The sequence below is a fragment of the Babylonia areolata genome, chromosome 15 (genome assembly GCF_041734735.1).
Source record: "Babylonia areolata isolate BAREFJ2019XMU chromosome 15, ASM4173473v1, whole genome shotgun sequence".
NCBI classification, from domain to species: Eukaryota; Metazoa; Mollusca; class Gastropoda; order Neogastropoda; family Buccinidae; genus Babylonia; species Babylonia areolata.
Window position 1 is genome coordinate 25,504,919 of NC_134890.1, and position 19,689 is coordinate 25,524,607.

At 41.2% G+C, this 19,689-nt stretch overlaps 1 protein-coding gene across 1 annotated transcript in view; it reads right to left on the minus strand.

The window, feature by feature from the left end:
- Positions 1 to 665: 665 nt before the first annotated feature.
- The window catches only part of LOC143290507 (beta-mannosidase-like), a 34,294-nt gene continuing 15,270 nt past the window's right edge, over positions 666 to 19,689 (minus strand). The window contains 9 exon segments of the mRNA XM_076600007.1: positions 666 to 3,795; positions 5,885 to 6,067; positions 11,297 to 11,527; positions 11,529 to 11,626; positions 13,762 to 13,909; positions 14,894 to 14,994; positions 15,725 to 15,904; positions 17,472 to 17,662; positions 18,265 to 18,344. Of these exon segments, the coding sequence (XP_076456122.1) occupies positions 3,559 to 3,795; positions 5,885 to 6,067; positions 11,297 to 11,527; positions 11,529 to 11,626; positions 13,762 to 13,909; positions 14,894 to 14,994; positions 15,725 to 15,904; positions 17,472 to 17,662; positions 18,265 to 18,344 (1,449 nt within the window). The 3' untranslated portion in view covers positions 666 to 3,558.

A 19,689-nucleotide genomic window follows, 5' to 3' on the forward strand; every position in this document is an offset into this window, starting at 1 on the left:
AAGAGTTCCATAGCACCTATAAATGTATGAAACACTCAGCATGTATACATTTAGATCCACACATATTTCTGAAAGACGTAACTGGGGTAAGATTTACATTATCTCTGTTTTCAGATACAATTGTCATAATTCAGCACTGGTAGCGATCATCACACTGAATGATCACTTTCAAAATCCAGGTATGTATGCTACACAATGTACACATGTATGCTGACAGTACCAGCAAGTCACCACAGAAAGGAAAGTGGCAGCAAAAACTAAGCTCTCCCCACTCCTGCCCCTCCAATATAACAATACAAACAAAACCGTTAGAAAGCTGACAAAATTCTAGAAAGAAGTTAAAGATAAGGTCAAAGATACCATGAACTTCTACAGCCATCGAGGCAGTGAATTCATGTTCACTGTGTCCAGGGCTTGGCACAGGAATGCAGGGCCAAGTCCTCTCCCTCACCTGTTCTCTACTTCCCACACCATTCATTCTTTTTTAAAATTTTTTTTTTATAAATAATTATATATATTTATATATATATATAATTATTATCAATTTATTTATTTACTTATTTATGTACGCTTATAGTTGACTTCAAGTTTTTGTGCCTCATACATATATATATATTTTTTTTAATCTATTATTTATTCACCTTTAAAAAAAAAAAATTTTAAACCTATTATTTATTCACCTTTTTTTTTCTTTTTTAATGTATTTATTATTATTTATTCACTTTATTTTTTTTATTTTTATTTTTTCCCCAAGGCCTGACTAAGCGTGTTGGGTTACGCTGCTGGTCTGGCATCTGCTTGGCAGATGTGGTGTAGCGTATATGGATTTGTCCGAATGCAGTGACGCCTCCTTGAGCTACTGAAACTGAAACTACTGAAACTCACACCTGGGAGGAGTGAGGAAAAAGCGAGTAAAGTGCCTTTCCCTTGGACACAACATCAGGCCGAAACAGAGGATCAAGAAACTGCTGTACGGCGAACTCCAACATGGCAAGCGCTCCCATGGAGGCCAAAAGAAGCGCTTAAAGACACTCTGAAAGCTTCTCTGAAGGCCTTCAACATCAGCCACCACACATGGGAGCTGAATGCAACGGACAGATCAAAGTGGCGTTTAGCTGTCCACAAAGGCGGCAAATCCTGTAAGGCCAACAGAATCGATGCAGCAGAGCAACGCAGACAGGCCAGGAAAAGCAGTGCCAGCAAGTCCCCGACAGCCGCCACCATCCCCTGTCCACACTGCGTCAGAACCTTCCGGGCGCGGATTGGCCTGACCAGTCATCTGCGCACCCACAGAGCCCAACCCACCCACCCCAGGATGACTAGATGGTCCTCGTCGATCCCGACGGACGAACCACACTTCCCACACCACTCACACCTGGGAGGAGTGAGGAAAAATGGAGTAAAGTGCCTTTCCCTAGGACACATCATCAGGCCGAAACAGAGGATCGAACTTTGACCACTGGATCACAAGTCCAGCAACTAACCAATTCTGCCACAGCACCTCGAGTGGGTCAGACAAATGTCTATGACCAGTTTCTTCAGTGCTTTGCCCACTCCCCCACACTTACTGCAAGAGCTCTGCCATGTCCACCTCCTCCACACCCCTTCTCCCTCCAGATTGTTTACCCCAATATGAATAAATGTGCTTTCACTCTAAGCCATTTTTTTTTTTTTTATTACTGGATGTCACAGTGTGTGTGTGTGTGTGTGTGTGTGTGTGTGGCAGTGCTATATTAATACTAATACCCATAGCAATACTGAAAGACTTGGGAAAACAGGCTTTGGTTATCCACTGTAAGACAGAAATTTGTTAAAAATGTATTTGAGCAATGTCACAGTTACTGTAACCATGTGGTCACAGTAATGCCTAATTAAACTAACAAAAAATATCTGTAACAGAGCCACAAATGTTAACTCACAAAAACAGAAGAACTACGAACAAAATCAACTACTACCTTCACAGAAATTTTCCATGACTGTTTAGTCATAAAAACAGAACAATATTACAGGCAAAACTGACAACTACCTTCTCAGAATTACAAGCAATTTGAACATCTTAACATGCAAGAAAACACAGCCAATTCAAATCACTAATATGTTTTTGCTACTGGTTCTTATATCTGCATGGACCTAAAACACCTTTACATGCATTTTAAACCTCTACAATCCATTGCATATTCCAACAAATTTTAATGATGTCAGCTGCCTGCGATCCAGTCAGTGTGTATGAAATTCCAGAACATGAAAATTCACACACACACAAGTATATATTCTTGTAATCATTGCAAATATCATTATCATCAATACAAGAAGCGCCTTCACCCAAATCACAAACTTTCGCGCACTGTCCAAACAATCAATACTGTAAACTACCTTGTAAGCATTCACCCCCACTTTGCACAAATTTCAAATGTAAGTTGGAGGTAGGCAGTCACAGCGTATTTCACCCTTTGCTGGAGCTTGTTCCCCTACCTATTTTCACCTGACACTATTTGCTTGGTTGGTTGTGAGAACAAAATGGTAGCTACTCATACAAGACATTGCATCATGAAGTAATGTCATACTCTCGACTGATTTTTGAATGACAGGATAGACGGGTGCAATAGCCGAGCGGTTAAAGTGTTGGACTGTCAATCTGAGGGTCCTGGGTTCGAATCACGGTGATGGCGCCTGGTGGGTAAAGGGTGGAGATTTTTCCGATCTCCCAGATCAACATATGTGCAGACCTGCTAGTGCCTGAACCCCCTTTGTGTGTATATGCAAGCAGAAGATCAAATACGCACGTTAAAGATCCTGTAATCCATGTCAGCGTTTGGTGGGTTATGGAAACCAGAACATACCCAACATGCACACCCCCGAAAAAAAAACGGAGTATGGCTGCCTACATGGCAGGGTAAAAACAGTCATACATGTAAAAGCCCACTCGTGTGCATACGAGTGAACGTGGGAGTTGCAGCCCACGAACGCAGAAGAAGAAGAATGACACGATACGTTCCTGCAATGTATTGTTCCAGAACGACACATCAACATCTCATTCAGACATTCCTCTCTAAATCTGCACTGTTTTGTACAGCAGCATGATCACAAATAGCGAAATGAATTGTCAACAGTTCATGATTCTCCTTCCTCTGCATTCTTGGGCAGCAGCTGCCACACTCACTCATATGCACCAGCGGGCTTTTACATGAATGACTAATCTTACCCTACCTTGTATGCAGCCATGCTCTGTTTTCAGGGGTATCAGTTCATGATAATTTTCTTTTCTTTCATTACTTTTCAAAAGTGCAGGGTGGACTTTTTATAAGGTAAGTTACCCTGTGCACAGTTTTAAACCCAAAATGGGGAGTTGCGTTTACTACTTACTGGGCATTTACAAGTTAAGTTACCCTATTCACAGTTTTAAACCTAAAGTTGTGGGTGGGCGTATACTAACTACTGGGAGTTTATTAGGTAGTTTAAAGTATATATATATATATATATATATATATATATATATAGAGAGAGAGAGAGAGAGAGAGAGAGAGAGATAACATCAGACAGCACAGCACAGCAGAGGTATCAGGCCCTGTAGACATCCGTCAAGGACATCACCGTCAGAGCGGCGTGCAGTGAAGCGTAGTCCACATCCTGCCAGGCGAAGAACTTCACTGTGGTTGTCGGCCGCAGCAGCAGGAAGCCGTTGTCGGAGAACCTTCCCATGATGCCTGCCGACTCCAGCCACACGAAGGGAGCGATGGCGTTGGTGGACACGGTGACTGTGAACTGCCGGTCAGAGTCCTGGGTCAGGCCAGTTATCTGCACCACAGGGCAACGGGGAAGGCAGTCTTATTGTAACATACAGACATGTGTTTTTAGTTTTCGGTTTCAGTTTCTCAAGGAGGTGTCACTGCGTTCAGACAAATCCATATACGCTACACCACATTGGCTAGACCAGTAGCATAACCCAACATGCTTAGTCAGTCCTTGAGTGCATGCATACATGTTTGTGTACCTATCAAGAGTGGACTTCTTCTACAGAATTTTACCAGAGGAAATCACTCTCGTTGCCATGGGTTCTTTTTCAGTGTGCCAACTGTGTCCTGTACATGTTTTTTTTGTGTTTTTTTTCACTCTACAGAGAGGGGCAAGGTGGGAGGGGGGTGGTTTGGAATAGAAAAAGAGATATGCCGTTTGGTCATTCTTGCACTTCTAAATAAGCACGGATCTATCAACTGATACTCATTTCTGTGACTGATGAAAGGATTATGGAAGAACAAATGCGTTAGAATATAGGTTTGTTATCTTCTTCTTGTCTGTCAGATGGACACACCAGTTTCTGTGATGAAGGCAGATGTTTATTACTATATGTGCACTTGAAGGGAAAATTTAAACAAGAGAGGCAAATCTTTCATGGCTCACATGTGATTCTTACAGGTTTAAAACACAACACAAAATGAAAATGAAAAACCAAAGAGAGGAGGGTGCAGCAAGGTAAGGTGTTAACAGCACATAGATACATCCATCCAACCAGTATTTTTGTGTTAACAGCACTTAGATACATCCATCTAACCAGTATGTTTCTGTTAACAGCACTTAGATACATCCATCCAACCAGTTTTTTTGTGTTAACAGTACTTAGATATATCCATCCAACCGGTATGTTTGTGTTAACAGTGCTTAGATATATCCATCCAACTAGTATTTTTGTGTTAATAGCACTTAGATATATCCCTCTAACCAGTATTTTTGTGTTAACAGCACTTTGATATATCCACCCAACCAGTATTTTTGTGTTAACAGCTTTAGATATATCCATCTAACCAGTATTTTTGTGTTAACAGCACTTAGATACATCCATCTAACCAGTATTTTTGTGTTAACAGCACTTAGATACATCCATCCAACCAGTATTTTTGTGTTAACAGCACTTAGATATATCCATCCAACCAGTATTTTTGTGTTAACAGCACTTAGATATATCCATCCAACCAGTATTTTTGTGTTAACAGCACTTAGATATATCCATCCAACCAGTATTTTTGCGTTAACAGCACTTAGATATATCCATCCAACCAGTATTTTTGTGTTAACAGTACTTAGATATATCCATCTAACCAGTATTTTTGTGTTAACAGCACTTAGATATATCCATCTAACCAGTATTTTTGTGTTAACAGTACTTACATATATCCATCTAACCAGTATGTTTGTGTTAACAGCGCTTAGATATATCCATCCAACCAGTATTTTTGTGTTAACAGCACTTAGATATATCCATCTAACCAATATTTTTGCCCACCATCAGAAACAAGTGTTTGTCCGACCGTGTGCTGGAATGGGAATGGTTCCACCCAAATCAGCATTTCATTGTTTTGTCCGACCGTGTGCTGGAATGGGAATGGTTCCACCCAAATCAGCATTTCATTGTTTTATGATCATCATAAAGATTTATCAACATTTCAAACTTTCCATCTCTCCATTATGACTTTCTGCCTAAGACAAAAAACAAGAAGTCCAAACCCATGTGCAGCACTCCACAGAAATAAAAATTAAATAACAATTTGATCAATGCAGTTGACTGAAGTCTATACTGCTTAAGTTAATCTAATTCCTATTTTTGCCTCAAAATGGAGTGCTGGAACGACAATGCAAAGCCAGACAGTCCTCTACTCATGCATGTGTGTTCATCAATGTGTGTGTGTTCAGGTGTATGTGCGCAAGGCTGCGTGCATTCATGCATGCACACGTGTGTTTGCATTTGCATGCCTACGCATATGCATGTGCAGGTGTATGTAAACACACACACACACGTCTGGTCTCATGATACACGGACAGCGTATGAACTTAGCTGCAAACAGAAATGGGAATGATACAGTTGTGTGACAACAAGCAAGGACTGACTCACAGAAACATCTGCATTCTGCAGAGTGGAGTCTTTGAGCTCAGCCAGGTAGAGCCAGTTGTCAGCTGGGGTGGTGGGGTCACTGGTGGACACGTGGATGAAGCAGTCTTTGGTGGATGGGCACCCCGCCTCCCCCGTCAGGCTGCTGACGTTGACACGCATCACCGACTCTGCTGTTGTGTTCAGCTGTGCACACCATCACCGATCAATCATTATTGCTATGCATTTTCACTCATATAGCATCCTACACCCATCACAGATCAATCATTATAACGATTGATACTCACTTATATACCCTACACCCATCACAGATCAATCATTACTATCGATTTTCACTCATATAGCACCCTACACCTATCACAGATGAATCATTATTACTATCGATTTTCACTCATAGCACCCTACACCCATTAATGATCAATCATTATTACTATTGATACTCACTCACTTAGCACCATACACCCATTAAGGATCAATCATTATTACTATTGATACTCACTCATATAGCACCCTACACCCATCACAGATCAATCATTATTACTATCGATTTTCACTCATATAGCACCCTACACCCATCACAGATCAATCATTATTACTATTGATTCTCAATCATATAGCACCCTACACCCATTAATGATCAATCATTATTAATATTGATTTTCACTCATATAGCACCCTACATCCATCACAGATCAATCATTATTACTACTGATTCTCACTCATATAGCACCCTACCCCATCACAGATTAATCATTAAATAACTATTGATACTCACTCATATAGCACCCTACACCTATCATGGATCAATCATTATTACTACTGATTCTCACTCATATAGCACCCTACCCCATCACAGATTAATCATTAAATAACTATTGATTCTCACTCATATAGCACCCTACACCCATCACAGATTAACCATTATATAACTACTCACTCATATAGCACCCTACACCCATTAACCATTATATAACTACTGATACTCACTCATATAGCACCCTACACCCATTAAGGATCAATCATTATTACTATTGATTCTCACTCATATAGCACCCTACACCCATTAATGATCAATCATTATTAATATTGATTCTCACTCATATAGCACCCTACATCCATCACAGATCAATCATTATTACTATCGATTTTCACTCATATAGCACCCTACATCCATCACAGATCAATCATTATTACTATCGATTTTCACTCATATAGCACCCTACATCCATCACAGATCAATCATTATAACTATCGATTTTCACTCATATAGCACCCTACACCCATCACAGATCAATCATTATTACTATCGATTTTCACTCATATAGCATCCTACACCCATCACTGATCAATCATTATTACTATCGATTCTCACTCATATAGCACCCTACACCCATCACAGATCAATCATTATTACTATTGATTCTCACTCATATAGCATCCTACACCCATCACAGATCAATCATTATAACTATCGATTTTCACTCATATAGCATCCTACACCCATCACAGATCAATCATTATTACTATTGATTCTCACTCATATAGCATCCTACACCCATCACAGATCAATCATTATTATTGATTTTCATTCATTTTGCACCCTACACCCATTAAGGATCAATCATTATTACTATCGATTTCCACTCATATAGCATCCTACACCCATTAATGATCAATCATTATTACTATCGATTTTCACTCATAATATAGCATCCTACACCCATCACAGATCAATCATTATAACTATTGATACTCACTTATATAGCCTACACCCATCACAGATCAATCATTATAACTATTGATTTTCACTCATATGGCACCCTACACCTATCACAGATCAATCATTATAACTCAATTTTCACTCATATAGCATCCTACACCCATCACAGATCAATCATTATAACTACTAATACTCACTTATAAGCACCCTACACCCATTAAGGATCAATCATTATTACTATTGATTCTCACTAATTTAGCACCCTGCACCCATCACAGATCAATCATTATTAATATTGATTTTCACTCATATAGCACCCTACACCCATCACAGATCAATCATTATAACTACTGATACTCACTTATAAGCACCCTACACCCATTAAGGATCAATCATTATTACTATTGATTCTCACTAATTTAGCACCCTGCACCCATCACAGATCAATCATTATTAATATTGATTTTCACTCATATAGCACCCTACACCCATTAATGATCAATCATTATTACTATTGATACTCACTCATTTAGCACCATACACCCATTAAGGATCAATCATTATTACTATTGATTTTCACTCATATAGCACCCTACACCCATTAATGATCAATCATTATTACTATTGGTACTCACTCATTTAGCACCCTACACCCATTAAGGATCAATCATTATTAATATTGATTTTCACTCATATAGCACCCTATACCCATTAAGGATCAATCATTATTACTACTGATTTTCACTCATATAGCATCCTACACCCATTAATGATCAATCATTATTACTATCGATTTCCACTCATATAGCACCCTACACCTGTTAATGATCAATCATTATTATTATCGATTTTCACTCATAGCACCCTACACCCATCACAGATCAATCATTATAACTATTGATACTCACTCATATGGCACCCTACACCCATCACAGATCAATCATTATAACTATTGATACTCATATAGCACCCTACACAGATCAATCATTATTACTAATTATTCTCACTTATATTGCAACCATCTTCACTCAGAGATCAAATTCTTAAATGCTTCATAAACAAAGAGTTCACTGCACAAAAGCTGCCAAACTGGGTAGAGCCGACTGCGAGATACCTTTGGGTGCTCATCATTCATTTCCTGTTTCAGTCAGGTCTGGGTGATGTGCACACACAAACAAGTAAAAATAGTGGATTTCTTTTACAGAATTTTGCTAGGGGCAACCCTTTTCTTGCAGTGGGTTCTTTTACATGCGCTAAGAACATGATGTAAGCGGGACCTTGGTTTATCATACCATCTGAATGACTGGTGTCCAACCACCACTCAAGGTCTAGTGGAGGGGAGAAAATTCTGGTGACTGTGTGATCGGATCTCACACCTTGAGATCCTTTCATTTCCTAGAAGGACCTGCTACAACAGTGACAGTACTCTGCTGCTGACTTCAGCTGTTTCTGTTTTCATGGATCCACACTTTCCAATACTCAATCATTATTTTCACATTTCCAGACACACTGACACAGCACATACTCATAAACAGTCACACACATACACACACACACACACATAGATGAGCTAATGCTTGGCAAAATAAGTATGTCTTGAGACTTTTTTTTTTCAATTCACTCACGAGCTGGAGTGTAACACAGACTGGATGGCAGCGAGTTCCAAATTTCTGGGGCAGCTAAAACAAGTCACAGCACAGTCCACTTTGTTCATTTCATCACTGGTTTGAGCTGACAACACAGACTCTGAGGTGGATATGACAGCCAATGAATGTTCCAAGAGCACACCTTGCAGGACATTATTCAACTTCTGTTGGCAGACAAGAAACATCATCCCATGTTTTTCTCTGTCAAATGTACCATAAGAGGCACCAAAGGAGAGTGGGTTAAGCACTGGACTTGAGATCTGTGTTCACCAGTCATCAGGGTTCAGCATGGTTTCAACAAGGTGTTGCGTCGTTGGGAAAGGCATATTTCTCTGATTTCCTCACTCCACCCTGGTGTGTGTGGGAACCTGACTCTGGCTGGGGGGGGAAGGTTACAACAGCGGAGGGAGAGGGCTGGGAGGGAGAGGGCTGCGGATGTCTCACACTGAATAAAGTACAAGATCAGCACTCTATGCTACAAATGTATTCACAAATCAGCCCCTTCCTATCTCTGTGGCTGCCTTCACCTCTACACTCCATCTCGCTCACTACGATCAGCTTCGGATCCACTCCACTTACGCATACCCAGATTCAAACTCTCGACTGTTGGCTGTTGTTCTTTCTCTGTCTCTGGACCTTGCAATTGGAATGAACTTCCTCTTTCGCTTCGTCAAGTCTCCACACTCAGCTCTTTCAAGTCTGGCCTTAAAACCCACCTCTTCCCAAAATAGCCTCCCTTCCCTGCCTCTTCCTTGTCTTTAGTTTCTCCAGTTTTAGAGTTATGCGTGCGTGAGAATGACTGGTGCGAAAGCGCTTAGATTTGTCTATGCACAAGATTCAGCGCTATATAAGTACCATTATTATTATTGTTATTATGCAGAGCACATGGCATAGTGGATGTCAATAACCTGCCCCGATGGCCGTGAAATGAACAGGGATCTTTAACCTTTGACCCATCACCATGTGAAGACTTCATCACCATCCTCGTAATGGCCACAATCAACATATTGATAACCCTGCCATGTGGGGGATGTGTGGAAACAGAAATGCCTTGACAGAAAGATGAAAGAGGGATTTGATTAAGGGGATTCTATTCTATGTGGGTTTTTGCTGCAGACTACTACTTTTTGAGCTCGCAGAAAAGGGACGGCAGACAACAGACCAGCATCAGCTTACACATGTGACAGCTGCGACAGAGACTGTCTCTCTCACATCGGTCTCTACAGTCACAGGCGACGCTGCTTGGTCCAAGCAGACAGCCCAATTAGACATTAGGTCAGATATACTCTATCCATGGTCAGCCATGACCGAAGGAGGCCTACTACTACTTTTCACTTTTCGCCAACTCAGTGTCTAGCCGGTCCCAGACACCCAAAGGAGGAACCAGGACCCAAAACAGGGGCAGAGACAATATCAGACCTGTTGATTATGGCTTTGTTGTTCAGGACTTTGTACAACATGGCCAGTCTTGGACATGTCAGTTATGGCTTTGTTGTTCAGGACTTTGTACAACATGGCCAATCTTGGACATGTCAGCTGTGGCCTCTCCTCTGTCAAACAGGGGCAGAAACAACCTTGGACCTGTTGATTATGGCCTGGTTGTTCAGGACTTTGTGCAACATGGCCAGCCTTGCCACTGTTCTGCGGCACTGGAGGAAGGGCCATCCAAGTCTGTTGACCATGGCCTTCACAAAGCACGCTTGGGATTCACGGAAACAATGTCACAAAAATTCCATTCAGCTGGAATCCACAGGTCCATCCTCACACTCCATCCATCAGGAACAGCTACTGCTGTAGTCTGTCTTCTTCCATCCACACACATATATGAATTAAACGACCAGATGAAACTGTATGAAATACCTAAAACATCCAATGAATCACATTCATGTTAACTCATGTGACATGTGCTGACTGATCTGAAATTATTCCTTCACTGAGAGAGAAGGAGAGAGAGAGAGTGTCAGACAAACAGCCAGCCCCTCGCCCCCATCCCCCCACACCCTCTGATCCCCCCCTCACCTCCCTTTCCCTCCCCTCCACATTCCCTACCTTGTAAGGAACCGTCCACTTGCGGAGGGGTACAAAGTTCCCCCACGAATACATCGCAACATTCAGCACCCCGTCAACACTATGGATGACCTTTCTGATCATGGCAAGGTCATCATCCCTTTCAGCAAGGCTGTGCATGATGTCCTGGAAGCGGGTCAAGGGCTCCATGCGAAGCCGCCCTGTGTGTGAGTCACGCGCCTCCACCGTCGGGATTCCATCGACGACGACGAAAAACATCGAGGAAGTCCCCATCGAGGATCGGGGAGACCAGGACTGGGCTGAAGAACTTGACAGCGTAGTAGTGTAGCATCTTCCACCGCAGGCTGTAGTCTGCAAAGGCAAGTGGATCGCTACGTTCATCACACTGTGTTGTGGGGGAGTACATACTATAGATGATGTTGTATTGTGAATGTATTGTGTTACTATTTTTGTTGACTCACTTGTGTAAACAAAGTGAGTCTATGTTTTAACCCGGTATTCGGTTGTCTGTGTGTGTGTGTGTGTGTGTGTGTCTGTGTGTCCGTGGTAAACTTTAACATCGACATTTTCTCTGCAAATACTTTGTCAGTTGACACCAAATTAGGCATAAAAATTGGAAAAATTCAGTTCTTTCCAGTCATCTTGTTTAAAACAATATTGCACCTCTGGAATGGGCACAAAAAAAAAAAAAAAAAAAAAAAAAAAAAAAATGAAGCCTAATTATATGCAAACTGCATTTACTGTTATATTTATATTTTTTGTATTCTCTAAACTTGGCACTTTGATCTGATATTCTGACCCAACAACAAGAGCAGTCATTATTATCATTTTTTGTTCAAACAGGAACTTCTTTTGCTAAGCATGGAAGTTTTATTTATTTTGCAAACGTTTTGGTGCAGAGGGGGAAAGAAGGAATATAACTCTGTAAATAATGCTAAGGGACTTAATTTGCTTTAAACTGATCTTTCTCATCTTAAACATTACATTTTGAAATTATACTCAGTACATAAAAAGCTTGGAATTTTTTTTAAAAAGTGTATCACAAGTGAGTCTTGAAGGCCTTGCCTCTCTTGTTTTGTTTTGTTTTGCACATATACTTCTCTCCCTCTCTCTTTTCTCTGGATTGTATTGAGAACATAATTATTGTGATACTCTTTTCTTTGGATTGTATTGAGAACATATTTTTACTCTTTTCTCTGGACTGTATTGAGAACATATTGTTACTCTTTTCTCTGGATTGTATTGAGAACATATTTTTACTCTTTTCTCTGGATTGTATTGAGAACATATTTTTACTCTTTTCTCTGGATTGTATTGAGAACATATTTTTACTCTTTTCTCTGGATTGTATTGAGAACATATTGTTACTCTTTTCTCCGGATTGTATTGAGAACATATTGTTACTCTTTTCTCTGGGACTTCTTTTCTCTGGACTGTATTGAGAACATGTGATACTCTTTCCTCTGGATTGTATTGATCACACATTGTGTTACTCTCTTCTCTTTTTTTCTGCACATATACTTCCCTCCCTCTCTCTTTTCTCAGGAATATTACGCTACCATTCACTCACAATTCTTTGTGAGTTTGTTTCCCTACGAATGGTCAATACCTTTGCATGAAAGATTTTAGTGTTCATGGAGTATTTTCATTTGATTTTTTTTAAAACTGCTCTGGCGTCTTTTCTGTGGGTTTGTTCGCCTGTCTGTCTCTTTCTCTCACCTACCACTCCCTCGTTATTATTCACAATGTTGTAGATACACACAAAGAAGGGGAGAAAAATAAGGGTAACAGCATAACATACAGACAAGTGTACTTTCGATGATTTATGCAAATGAATACATCAGCAATTAATTAGCAAGAATACACCAAATAAATAACACGGTAAACAAATGAACATAAGCAGAAGTAAATAAATACATGAATAAGTAATAATGCTCAAGTAAACAATTATTTCTTACATGAAATGCAATCAGTCGCCGGAAGTTGCTATTTGTTGACAATGTGTTGGCCAAGCAGGTTGATTAGAAAAGGAAAAAAACATAAAATGAACAAAAAAAGGCTGAAAAACAGGTAAGTGAACAAAAAGAGGCTGAAAAACAGGTAAATGAACAAAAAAGGCTGAAAAACAGGTAAATGCCCCTGATTTTGTTTCCAATTGACTTCCACAATTATTTCATTCTGTTTTATTTTTTTCTCGACAATTAATTATTGAACATTTCATGTGTGATAACCTAATGAAAATTCGCATCTTCTTCTTCTTCTTTGTTCGAGGGCTGCAACTCCCACGTTCACGTACACGAGTGGGCTTTTATGTGTATGCCCATTTTTACCCTGCCATGTTGGCAGCCATACTCCGTTTTCCGGGATAAAGTTTGCAAAAAAACCAAAAAAACAACAACAAAAACACTCTGTGATATTCTGCCCCTCTTTCAGGATTACACGCAGACAAATCTCATGTCTGAACACACTACAGGGTAGAGACCTACCGATAGAGGCCCATGTTGGTGCCTGCCAGATGTCGTTCAGCTGCCAGTACAGCGCCCCCATGGTGAGGCCACGCCCATCAGGCAGCACCGAGCTCTGGTGGCGCCGGTAATGCTCCGTCTGTGACTTGATGGACATGGCCTGGTTGATCTGTGGGCCGTAACACACACACACACACACACACACAGACACACACACACATACACACACACAGACATACAACACAGAGTGGATGCATCACTTTGTCATATTAACAAAATATGCACATTTTCAAGTGCCTATTCCTGTGGCTTTAGGCCCTCTACAAAAAATGAACAATAGCTAATATATACAATACTACATTCATGGATACATGAAGAACGAATAACCCAAATATAATATGTCTGCAATACAACACAAAAACATTCCTACAACTTTCATGAGCAAAATTTACTGGACAGATGGTTGACTGATCTGTTGCTAGAGAGTTAACTGATGTTTGGGTAAACATGAAACTATCTGAGGAAACATTCTGAATGTTAGAATGTTTGATTAATTACCTTGATCTCAATTAAGCCCCAGATTTTCATCTGAGTGTGCATTTGCATGACATGCATGTGTGTGCACTTCTTGTGCTTGTCTCTGCGTTGTTCTATACCTGCTAACTAACCCTATCAGGAATGAATGTTCCCGCCCTCCACCACACAACCCTTTCCTTGACAATGAGTGAACAGGGAAAAATGTTGGAAGTATTTGTGCGTATTACGAATGTATGCATGTGTGTGTGTGTGTGTGTGTGTGTGTGTGTGTTCTGCTGTTGTCAATGCTGTTAACTGTGTGTGTGTGTGTGTGTGTGTGTGTGTGTGTGTGTGTGTGTGCATGTTTGCGGAAGTGTGTTTGTAAGTGTGAATATGTGTGTGTGTGTGTGTGTGTGTGTGTGTGTGTGTGTGAAGAATTCCATGTAATCTCTGTTTTGTGGTGAACTTTCATTTTTTTTCATTTTCTTTATTTTTGCTTGCTTTGTTTGTATAGACTGTCTTACCTGTCTATGCTGACTTTTTTTTCTCTTACTTAAAGAAGCTTTCAGCTTATCCAGTTTTCCCTCAAAAAGACATTTGTCATTCATAGTCATACACTCCCCCCTCCCCCACATACCTGGGTCAGGTAGATCATGTATCGGAAACGTAAGGGGTCAGGTGTAGAGCTGGGAGGTAGCAACAGGTGGCGCACAATTTCCCACTCCATCTGAGTGCCCCCTGCCATCAACAGTAAGTGATGGTCAGCAGGACGACAGGGAGGTCATCTGTATAGTTTGCAGCTTACAAGACATACACCTCTCTCTGTCTGTCTGCCTCTCTTCTGCACTCCTTGTGAGCATGTGTAAAAATGTGTCTGTAAATGGGTGACCTTTTTCTTAAGTTTACTGTCTTTTTACTAGATTAAAAAAAAATACAAGGAAGAAGAAAAAAGAAAAAAAAAACCTCTTGTGGGGGAAAAAATAGCACTTAATGCACATGTAAATGAGTGAGCAAGGCAACTGACTGCAATGGAAACCATTATCATGTAAAAGCCCACTTGTCTATATAAGTGAATGTGGGAGTCGCAACCAACACACCAAGAAGAAGAGGACCACTAAATGTGCGTGCGTTCTGAACCTGTTTGCTGCACGAATGAAATGTAAAGTCAGGTTGAGGGCAGATAACCAAATCACACCAAATGAAAAGGGAACATGTACACACATATCTACATACATGTACATATAAACACATAAGAGTGCATGCCTTCAAACACTTACAGACAGGGACAAAAGATCAGACAAGAGGAGGAGAAAAAAACAAAAAAACAAAAACAAACTTAGACATAAATGTCAACATGAATCTACTTAATGCTGACATGATCCATGAACAAGATTTATAAGCTTGCTGCTCTTGTTTGTCCATCTGTCTGTCCGTGTCTGTCAGTCTATCTCTGACCCCACAGACTGACCCATGGCGTGGTGCTGTCGGTGGTTGGCCTGAGGGGAGCAGTAGGCCATGTCGGAAGGTTCCAGAATGCCCACCAGAGTCTGGTAGTTGCACCACGCCTCTATCCCGTACTCTGAGGCGAAGCGCGGGACACGGAAAGAGTCTGGTTTCCACTGGTCCATCGTGTAGTCGTAGAAGTGAACTGGAACATGGTCACCATGTGAAAACCAGTGTTAAATAAAAAGAAAAGAAAAAAAACCCAAAAAAAACAACCCAAACAACTGACACAACAGCTCAGTGGTTAAGGTGTAGGACTTTCAATCTGAGGGTCCCATGTTCGAATCCCACTCTCGGCGCCTGGTGGGTAAAGGGTGAAGATTTTTCCAATCTCCCAGGTCAACACATGTGCAGACCTCCCCCCCTTTGTGTGTATATACATGCATATGATCAAATATGCACGTTAAAGATCCCATAATCCATGTCAGTGTTCGGCAGGTTATGGAAACAAGAACATATTTGGAATGCACCTTCCATGCATGGCAGGGGTAAAAATGGTCATACATGTAGAAGCCACTGGTGTATACCAGTCAACATGGGAGTCACAGCCCACAAAGAAAACAGAAGAAGTAGAAGAACTAAAACAAAAAACAGCAACATTCACAGACAAATCTCTCTCTCAAAAAAAAAAGGGAAAAGCAGTATCCACCAACATATAACTGGAACCATGCTGTGTATTATTTAGATGTCGCCTGTCTGGGGTGGTGGCCTTGTGGTAATACACCCGACTAGGACGCCAGTGTCCACACATTCAAGTCCTGCATGGACGGGCACAATAGCCGAGTGGTTAAAGCGTTGGACTGTCAATCTGAGGGTCCCAGGTTCGAATTACGGTTACGGCGCCTGGTGGGGAAAGGGTGGAGATTTTTACGATCTCCCAGGTCAACATATGTGCAGAACTGCTAGTGCCTGAACCCCCTTCGTGTGTATATGCAAGCAGAAGATCAAATATGCACGTTAAAGATCCTGTAATCCATGTCTACGTTCGGTGGGTTATGGAAACAAGAACATACCCAGCATGCACACCCCCGAAAACAGAGTATGGCTGCCTACATGGCGGGGTAAAAACGGTCATACACGTAAAAGCCCACTCGTGTACATACGAGTGAACGCAGAAGAAGACGAAGAAGTCCTGCATGGAACAGAGAGTTTTACTCCCACCTCCACCAGACCTTGAGTGGTGGTCTGGGTGCTAATCTTTCAGATGAAATGGCAAGCTGAGGCTCTATGTGCAGTATGCGCTTCGCGCACATAAAACGAGCCCACAGCAACAAAAAGGGTGTGTCCCTGGTGAGATTCTGCAGAAAAATCCACTTTGACAATAAAAGAATAAAAGACATGTTGCAGACAGGTAAAAAAAAAAAAAAACCAGAAGAAAAAAGGAGGTACTGCACTGCAGTAACACACTCTCCCCAGAAAAAAAACAGCAGCCTGAATTTTACACACAGAAATCTGTTGTGACAAAATAAAATCTATCATAAAAAAAAACAACCCAAAAAACCCACATTCTCCCTGAGAAGAGCAATCCAAATTTCACACAGAGACATTTGTTGTGACAATAAAAAAACCCAAGAAAACAAAATACAATACAACACAATACAATAAAAGAAAAATACCATAAAATAAAAGAAAAATACAACACGAAAGAGCACGTGAAAAGAAAAATACACTACAATATGATCTGCCAGAAAAGTGCAGGGAGGCGCACTCACTGTCCCCATAGAGCTCTGACCCAGGGTCCTGAGCCACGTAACCCTCCTTCACTGTCTCCAGGCCGTCACTGGGGCTGGACGTCAGATACACACGGCCAGGGTTCTCTCCCCTTACCACCGGCATCACCGTGCTCACGTACAGCTTCACGTAGTCGCTGTAGTACAGGCTGTAGTTACTGTTGGTGCCAAACCTGCCAGCGAAAACCTGTAGTTGTTGTAGCTACCAGTAGTGATTATAGACTCATTCACACACTCAATCCATACATACTCACACACTCACTCGTGCATACCTTCAACACCCGCACACCCACTCACACATGCATCCTCCATACACACCATCTCATGACACAAACTTATTCTGTTGGCACACACACACACACAAACACAAAGAGGCATGCACACACTCAACACCCCCCCATCCCCACCCCACTCCCCCGCACACACCAGTGTACAACACAAACTTATACTGTTGGGTCATAGACATGTACACATACACATGCAAAAACACCCATACACAGTCACACACACACACACGCACACACACATGCACACACTCCCACACTCAAAACACCACATAAACCAGCATATGACACAAAGTCACTCTGTTCTCTGTTGGCACAAACACACACACACAAACACATGCACGCCCACCCATACACACTCACACACACCAACGCACATATACACACACTCAACACCCCCCCCCCCCCCACCACACCCCCCACCCCCGCCCGCCCCCACACAAAATTCATTCTGCATGCAGACAGAAGAGCACAAAGAGGGAAAAGCTCACCAGTTTTGTCGTAAAGCCTTTTCATTTTCGTTGCTTCCAGCCCACAGCAGAATGGATGGTCGGTGCATTAGTCTGCGAACCTGAAATCAGATCACCTGCTATTTCAGCCATAACGGATTCTTTGTTATGAATCATATAGAAATGAGTGTGGATTGGTGGCCTGGCGGTAACGCGTCCACCTAGGAAGAGAGAGAGAGAATCTGAGCAAACAGGATCAAATCCCACACCCCCAAGTATTTTCTTTCCTTCCTCTAGACCTTGAGTGGTGGTCTGGACACTAGTCATTTGGATGAGACGATAAACCAAGGTTCCTTGTGAAGCATGCACTCAGAGGATATGAAAGAACCCACAGCAAAATACGGGTTGTGCCTGGCAAAACGTTTCAGAAAAATCCACTTTGATAAAACATATTTGCGAGCAGAAAAAAATACAATAATATGGGTGACGCAGCAATGTTATGACACGCTCTCCCTCGGGATGGCAGCCTGAATCTCACACGAGAAATCTGTTGTGACAAAGAGTAACACAATACAATACAATGCAATGCAATGCAATGCAATACAGAGAAGAATAAATGTATTATACATTTTAACTTTCCTTCCAATTGGTTGAGGAAAACAGGTTTGGGGTGTGTGTGTGTGTGTGTGTGTGTGTGTGTGTGAGAGAGAGAGAGAGAGAGAGGGAGAGAGTGCATGTGTGTATCATGTTTGTGAGTGTGCATGTGTGAGCAAGTGTGCATGTGTATGTGAATAAAAGTGAAATTAATGCACATAATCCAATAATCATTTCTGCATTTAACCAAGACATTTTGTATACAGTCATATTCTACAGTAATACACTCATACCTGCCAGCAAAAAACATTATTTTCAAAGTTTTCCTTTGAAAGATATGCCCATAAGGGAGTTAATTCCTTGCAAGACAAAGTGATGTTCCTCCTTCACTGCCACATATTATCGCTGTAATTTCACCTGAAAAAATGGAATTTAACTAAGTGGAAAAATAAATGTTGTAAAAACTTTCAGCTTCCTGGGTAGAACCTCCATTAAGACGTTATGTGTTGAACACAAACTTTTGACAGGTCATTACATTTGACTGGAATCCTGCTTTCAAGTTCATACTCATCATTTCTTCCCTGGCTTTCTACTTATTTACCTTCACATTCGTTTCCACAGTATCTTTACATTTAGGAACTCTTTATTGTATTCTTGAAACTGAAATTTCATTCATTCTTCTTTGTAAATGGGCTGCACTCCCACATTTACCTGCACGCATGGACGGACTTTTTACATATTGACCATTTTACCTCCACCATGTATGCAGTCTGAGGGGAGGGGTGCATGCCAGGTATGTTCTTGTTTCCATAACCCACCGATCTCTGACATGGATTACAGGATCTTTAACATGTGTAACTGATCCTCTGCATG